Raw genomic sequence first — 8265 nt, forward strand, 5'->3', positions numbered from 1 at the left:
ACGACGGTAGAAAGTACGAACTTCAATTTCACCCACATAATTCACGGGAACTTAAACTGCTGCATAAGTAACATGATATACCTATCGACACGTGGCACCTGCCGAAAGCAGTACGTGGGCCAAACCAGCACACCTTTTCGATTCATGACATATGGCTTTACCCTAACACACTTTCGACAAACTGGACATTACATTTTTACTATCTAATGTCAAAAGCAACCGTGATCGCGACCAGAAAGAGTCCTATAGCTTATTCACAAATTTAATTCATTCCGGGCCGGGATCAATGAAGATCCCTGCGTAATGTCATCTATGCATGCAATAATCACCATCGATCCACTTGTAACGGAGTGACTTTAGTGAATTTAATCCTCTTAGTTCAACCCTTGCCTTTTCCCCGAGTACCTTTCCGTAATACCCGTCGACGGCTTACTGTCGACGAATCAACGGGCCATGACCTTCGACAGGCGTTTGCACCTGTTGCTCCTTTCTGAATGTTCTGGGACTGTCGTTGCATTGTTAACTGTGCGCGTTTCTTTTCTTTTTCTTTTTTTTTTTTTTTTTTTTGAACAGGCAGATTATTTTTGCGCGTTTATTTGGCTTACTATGTGCACTTACTCTTTTTTCTTTTTGTTTCAAGTAGTAATATTTTTCTAGCGTTGACCGAGCGTCATTGCTTTTCGTCGACTAGCATTGTTGTGGACTTAGGCAGTTTGACACGTGTTGTGACACGCGGCGTGAGCCAAATGTAAAGCCGAAAACAACTTTTTAACCAATTCTGGCAACCAGTCTTGAGGAGGCCTGTCTCAGGCCGACACGTAAACTCACTAAATGCATTAAAACACGAACTACGCTTCGAAGTGCGACTGTATTACTTTATACTCTTCGGCATCCTACACTATATGTTTCTTTTATCTTTCTCTCTCTCTCTCTCTCTATATATATATATATATATATATATATATATATATGTATATATGTGTATGTATAGAGAGAGAGAGAGAAAGAGAGAGAGAGATACGTTGAGAAGGTCCAGCGGGCCGGTTTAACGTGAAACGGAAGTTGAGGTGTTCCAGGAAGGGCCTTTAATTCACCAACGTTTTAAGCGGGTACCGCTTTTCTTCGGGGTGGGATAATATGTAAAATTTCGATTTTTTTATATATTTTTTTTTCAAATATTCTTTACAGATTCGTTTAAAAAAAACTATGAAAGCTACACTTATGCCATTTGTCTGAGCGAATTATACGGCAAGGGAGACATTATATGGGTGGCTAATCTTTACGATGAGTTGGCTAATTAATTAAAATTCGTTCATTAACTTGTTTAATTAGTGAAAATAGGCACATAATTTCAATTAGAAACTTACTGGGCGTCATCGGTAACCACTAAATCAACTCTTTTTAGAAGAACTTGAAGCGCGTGGCACAGACAAGTTAAGTTATATTGAATGGGATAAGCTATGTTTCGTTTGTTTTAAGTCCAAATTGTGCTTTTACGACAAAAACTTGGGCAGCTTCGCAATGCCTCCGCTAGATGCCGTGAACCGCGGGGCTGTATTTTAGGTTTTTATCTGAGCTAGACACTGATCTCTGGGGCTAACAGTATCAAAGAAATAGCTTACCATGTTTAGTACAACGATCGCAATGCAAATCTCAGCTCAGTGTTGCGTGAAAGCCTTAGGATTCGGTACGGTCACATGTCTGGTGGTCAAAATTGTACGACATATAATATATATATATATATATATATATATATATATATATATGGGCAAAAGTGATGTGCACAGACACAGCAGCCGTAGGATGAAAAGAATAAAATTCTAATTTAATGGCGAAAAAAGTCACGCAAGAAAAAAGGGTGAAGTGCCGAAAAAAAGTTGTATTAGTTTACGGGAATAATGCAGACTAGGCACAAGAGCGCTAATTACGCGGGAAAGAAACTTTTAAACAGGACGGAGTAAAAGTCAAAGTTAACACACAAGAACTTACAAAAAATAAATTGTTAAATGAAAAATAAAATAAAGAATTGTCCTGAAGAAGGCAGTGCCACTGCCGAAACGTCGACGGACGTCAGGCCCTTTTCTTATTTTTTATACATTTTTTATTTTCAATTCTTTATTTTATTTTTCATTTAACAATTTATTTTTTGTAAGTTCTTGTGTGTTAACTTTGACTTTTACTCCGTCCTGTTTAAAAGTTTCTTTCCCGCGTAATTAGCGCTCTTGTGCCTAGTCTGCATTATTCCCGTAAACTAATACAACTTTTTTTCGGCACTTCACCCTTTTTTCTTGCGTGACTTTTTTCGCCATTAAACTAGAATTTTATTCTTTTCATCCTACGGCTGCTGTGTCTGTGCACATCACTTTTGCCCATATATCAACGGAAGCATTTGTCAACATTCGTCACTCTTTATATATATATATATATATATATATATATATATATATATAATATAATATATACACCACGGGCATGGTGGCAAGGGGGGCCGAAGACGAGCGTATAACTGAAAAGAAAAGAATACACTTAATTAAAGCAGCAATAACGGCCGGTTTATTTTTTGACGTTTCGGCCGGAGTCCGGCCTTCGTCTGGAAGAACTTTTACAGAGGAACGCGGGTGGTATTTGTAGAATGCTACGGTCGAGTCCAAGTTTCGAAAAATGGCGGTATGACCCAGATTTACAACAAAACAATATGAAAGTATAGAAACGTTTTGTGTTTACCACGGCAGTCGAACTTTACAGCTGGGTATGTCCTCCCCCCAGCGAACACAATAAGGTTCGTTGGCTGAACCTTCTAGAATAGTGTAGAGACCGATTGTAAACCCGGAGGCTGCCAACACATGAAGGCACAAAACTCATTGTCAACTTCGAACTTTAGAAGCATAGAGAACAAAAGAGAAGGGAATCTCAAATTTACCCGCTTTTACTGAATCACAAGAATGCCGTCCCTTAGAGCGTCCGTAGAACCACTCTTCAATATCGCCTGAGGTGTTTTTCAAGGAATCGGTTAAACATAACTGAAGAAAACTTCGAGGGGTAGCTGCTGCTTAAGAGCAACAACTAATGAAAACAAAACAAAAAACAATGAAACAAAACCAGTTGTGTATTTGGTCGTCAAAGTAACCAAAGAGGTAATTTGCTACGTTTGAGGTAAAAGTAGAGCGCTCCTTCAGAAACTCGGTAACGAGTAACGCATTTAGTTACATATTGAGCAACTAACGCGTCACAATATTTAGTTACTTTTTAGTGTAACTTGTATATGTCTCTACATAACATATTTTATTCCGTAATGAAGACACCAGAGCCAGATCTACATATCCGGGTGAAAATCTTGCGGTTGCGAATGCGATCGATGCCAACGCCGCGTTTAAATGTACAGGTGAACGCAGACCACTTGAGTTTCATTTGATATCTTATACTATTGGCAAAAGAGAGCGTTTTTTTTTTTTTTTTTTTTGCCGAGATTCGTTTAGAACAACCGGTCGTTGTATTTTTGGATCACGACCAAAGCCTTTGTTCCGGTTTCCTGTAAGGAGCGTACTATTTGTTAGTTCTGCGCAATTTATCGATTAACCTACCTAATAATCTAATAATGCTGTAATCGCGATGAAAATTTTAACGCGATAGCTTTAAGGCGATCGGGTCGCAGAGAAGCCGGCATCGGTGGCGTGACGAACGAGTAAATCCTGATTGGTCGATAGTGTCATTACGTCACGGCCACATGACCTCGCGCGGGAATTTCAAACAACTCACGTGAAACGTGACGTCACGCGTGGAATGATTGTGACTAAAACATGAGATATAATGCGAATAAAGGCCTCCGCATGTCTAAAATGGTTTCATTTTATAAAGTAATTCATTTACATTTGAAGAATTTGAGGCGGAATTCGAACCCACGGCCCTCCGGTTGCGAGCCAGACCCGCTACTGAGTAGGACACGCAGGGCACGCCTTCACGGTGCGGAGAGGAGTGGGACTTTTTATGTTTATTATATGCGTGCCGGGGAAGCCGAAGTGACTCCCACAGCAGCGACAGGACGATCCGGAGATGCAATAACGCCTCCGGATCTTGGAGCGCCCTCGCGTCTCCCAGCATGAGAAGCGAACGCGAAGGCAATACGAACAGGTGCCCGGAAACGCTGTCGCGTTCCACTAAGGCCGATTCGCACACTTGCGTTGAGTCCGGCGGAGTGCCAGGGTTGCGATAGCAACAGCTGCAACAAAATCGGTTTTTACCCCGGTTTGTTGGAGCCGAGGCAGCCGTTGCCATAGCAACCCTCGCCCTCGGTCCTACTCAACGCAAGCGTGTGAATCGCCCTCTAAAGATGAAGCTTAAGCATCCTCCAAGTTTTTAAACTGTCAATCGGTAATATGTTGACGAACCAAAGGAAAGTAAAAATGCTACGCTTTCGCGCACGTAGAGATGGACTAGTGCACCTGTACGAAGGGCAAAACTTTAGGTTAAAGTTGAGTCTAAAGTAAACTATAGGGTCGAGATTTGTAACTCAAGACAACTTCAGAAGGTTACAGGTGTCCGGCCACTTCATCGCCGTTCGAGTGTCCGTTGAGCACAGCAGAGACTTTTGTGAACAATCAGAGGAGGTTGTTCTCGCCAGTACATATTAACGAACCTTTTTGCCCCATGCATCTGATGTAATGATCTGTGAGTGCGAGTATCGTTGAACTGCTTTGAGCTGCACATCGAGGTTCATCCAAAATCAAAATTGCATATTGCGGCGTTTGTCGTATAATAAACATAAGGTAAACAAGTTTTTTTTTTATTTCATATGCATATAAGTTAGAGACATTAATCAATTAGTTACTGGGTTAAAGCGTGGTTATTAATCGATTTAAAAGTTGCAATCGACACCCCGCCCTACTATATGTGCTATTCAAAGAGAGGAGGGGTTCTGCTTTTATAGGAGTGAAAGCTATGAACTTGCAGATTTTATAGAAGGGTACAGGGCAGGCTGGAGCTTCCCAGGGACCACGTTCGGGTGTTTAGTTATTCCAGAGGATTGATGTTAATTGAGGCAACGCTTCTTTGCAAGATATGTTGCAGGACAGTTAGTATCGACAATGGCAAGGACCCCGCTGCCATATGCAACTGCAGACACAATTAGATTCCGGCGAGTTCTTTATGAATTTAATGCATGTAATTTGTGTAAGAATAATACTTTCTTTTAATTTTCAAAATATGAAAACAGTGATATATAACTTCGAATTTCGGTCAATTTGAAGTACTAAAAAATTAATTTCGATAACCCGCGAATTTGATGAAAAGTGAATGCAGAAAACACGAAATCCTCCCTATGAAGCATCAAATGCGAATTGGTGTGTCACGTGACATGTATTTTCCTGCGAAATTCGCCGGCGAAACCGAACGGTTTTATAGGTCAAGTGACGCCGATTTCGCCCGCTACATGTTTCGGGGAAACTGGATCAGTGTCTTCGTCACAAAACGTGAATTTCCCTGCTAAATTTAGCGGGTAACTGAATCAGTTTATAGCTCCTGTGCCGTCGAATTCCCGCTAAATTTAGCGGAGAAACTGAAATAATATTTTGGCCACAATCTTGCGGGGAAGCCGAGTTGACGTATACTTTACGTCCCGTCAGTTTCCGCAAGGTGCATAGGTCACGTTACGTCACGCGACGTCACGTTACACCACTTTCCACGCTAAATTTAGTGGAAAATGAAGGGCAGAAAAACGAACGGACGGATGGGCCAAAAAATATCGGTTTTGGGTGTAGCGTTAAAAAGCATTTCATGATTTAAAATCATTTTTGGAAAACCTACCGGCGTTATTTAGTCGTTTATCGGAGGAAATTACAGATATTTTTTTACTGACTGATTACAAAACCGAAATCGTTTATGAAGCAAGGGAGGGGGAGGGGGGAGGGAGAGGACAATCACACAAACAACCTAACATATGTGGTGTTCGTTTGTAGGCTGAACAGTTCGGTAGAGAGATGTAATCTGCGGATAGTAGAACCACGTCATGTTTTCTTCAACCACCCTTTTGACGTGTTCTGGACTTCAAAAGGTCACTTGGCGCAATTACAAAAACCCTTGCCTTAGAAATTGTGTTTTGTCCACCGAATAATCTGTTTTCTTAATTCCCGTCGTCGCACGCCTCTTACAGCACTTTCAGAAGTTTTTTCTTTTCTTTTCTGCCTTTGAGGTTACGCGTAAAAACAAACATTAAAGTACACGAATACACGCACGTTCTTTTCATCTTTTTTTTTCCCCGTCAGGCTGACGCGTTCTAAGAAAAAGAGGAAAATGCAGACACGTCGAGCCGCCGTGAGAGAAAGAGTGAGAAGGAAACAAACAAATAAAGGGAGAAAAGAAACACGCACGCGAAGAACACCATTCGAATGCACTGACGACACACGACCTTGCGCGCCGTGGCCATTCGAACAGGGGCGCCGAATCCTGCGCGTTCTACATTTTACATTCGGCTGGGCCAGTTCTCCGACACAGTCGAGTCCGTACGCGTGTTGGGCAACGGCAGAGCCGGTCACGTGGCATCCCCAGCGGATGTGTGGAAAGTGGCTAGTGTTGCCTCGTATCCGGGCGCCTCCCGTTCCTATCCTGCCGGCCGACCGGAGGCAAGTTTCGAGCGCACTGCTGCTAGATTGCAACGCGACCCGAGCAGTCCCCTTCTCCTCCCCGGAGCCGCCTCCCAATCCTCTCTCCGGACAAGTTCTCCCCCGTACGTAGAATCGGTAGACAGCTCGGCGGTCCTGCTCGCCGCTGTCATCAGTGAGCGCCTCACCAACTTGGCTCACGGGAGCACGCCGCGATGGAGCTTCTCTTCGCTCACGCCCGGTCGCTCAAGACCAACCTGTGCCGTGACCTCAATAACCTGTCCAAGAGGATCTTCCTCAACGTCCCAGAATTCTGGCCGTCACCGTCTGCGGTCAACTGCTTCGGCTGTATTGGAGATGTGCCGGAGTTCCAGAGGCACAACCCATACATTCTGACGGGATACCGAAAGTTTGAAACCAGCAGCGCGTGCATCCGGGGAATCTTCAGCTGGAACAACGAGACAGTCAACATCTGGAGTAATCTGGTGACGCTCGGTCTGCTGGCGGCTCTTCTACTCGAGGACCACAACAGCCGGTTCCAGGAGCTCAAGATTCCCTTCTGGGACAGGTGCTTGTCCTCCCTTCTTGCTGTCTGCTACGGCGTCATGCTCGCGCTCTCGACTCTCTATCATCTCTTCAGCTGTACCTCCGCTCCGGGGGCAAGGTACTGGTACCTCTGGGACATCTTCGGCATCTGCTTTAGCGTTTTCGCCTACATCGCTGGCTTCACCGTGCTCCAGTTTTGGTCGCATCCCCTATGGATGGCCGTGTATCTCCTCGCCGAGACTTGCATCGCCTTGGTGCCATTTTACTTGGCGCTGGTGAAGAAATTCGGTTCCGAGAAGTTCGACACCCTTCGAATCAGATCCATTGGAGTGCTGGTGCTTTTCAGCTTGATACCGATGACGCACAGCGCTTTCCTGAACCATCCGGCGCTGGTGGCGGCCACGTTACCCGGTCACGTGACGGTGTTCGCAGTGCTCTTTCTATCATTCATTGTGTTCTCCACGAGGATACCAGAGGTGAAGTACCCAGGCGCCGCGGACATTCTAGGCTCCAGTCACCAGTTCTGGCATCTAGGCATTTCTGTGAGCGTCTTAGCTGCCCATGAACTCTACTTTGCTTACTTACCTCACCGTGACATTAGCAGTTAACCGTCTTCGCTGTTTTAGCAAACACTCTGTTTAAAAAAGGAAGTAGGCGGGCGTGGTTGCAAAGACGAAACATACCGTTATTGTTATCGCGGCTAGGTAGAAATTACCAAAGACTGCAGTATTTTGTTGCGTTACTCTGGTACATACTCATCTAAGTTTACTATGGAAGGGGACGAATAATAAATGGCGTTTTTGTTACTACTTCTGGTCATACCTCTCGCTTCACACGACATTGCTTGAAGTTGACGATGTAATTAGAAGTGTTTTGCTTTTGATATTTTCCGAGAAACGCCAATACATTTACACACAATATTATTTTCGTGGCAAGTTGCTGGTGTCTTCTGCTAAGTACTGATTATGTAATCTCATCGTCGAAAGCGATCACAATACCTAGCCGGTTTTAAAATTTTAGATCAGAAAGGATCAGTGAACCAAATACTACGAAGCGCGATAACGGGAGCACATCCCGAGCCTATTGGAAAATATTTTCTTGCTATATGCTCCTGCATGATTCTGTG

General features: G+C 43.7%; 1 protein-coding gene across 1 annotated transcript; it reads left to right on the forward strand.

The window, feature by feature from the left end:
• Window positions 1-6422: 6422 nt before the first annotated feature.
• Window positions 6423-7948, forward strand: LOC8033103 (progestin and adipoQ receptor family member 3). Its single transcript, XM_002402604.5, has one exon. It carries the CDS (start codon window positions 6809-6811, stop codon window positions 7745-7747), a length of 939 nt encoding a protein of 312 aa, XP_002402648.3. The 5' UTR covers window positions 6423-6808; the 3' UTR covers window positions 7748-7948.
• The last annotated feature ends 317 nt before the right edge of the window (window positions 7949-8265 follow it).

This window comes from Ixodes scapularis, unplaced genomic scaffold, assembly GCF_016920785.2.
Source record: "Ixodes scapularis isolate PalLabHiFi unplaced genomic scaffold, ASM1692078v2 PGA_scaffold6__148_contigs__length_123643588, whole genome shotgun sequence".
NCBI classification, from domain to species: Eukaryota; Metazoa; Arthropoda; class Arachnida; order Ixodida; family Ixodidae; genus Ixodes; species Ixodes scapularis.

Bases quoted from the DNA above. Each gene is read 5' to 3' on its own strand.
- LOC8033103 (XM_002402604.5), top strand. From the start codon at position 6,809: ATGGAGCTTCTCTTCGCTCACGCCCGGTCGCTCAAGACCAACCTGTGC.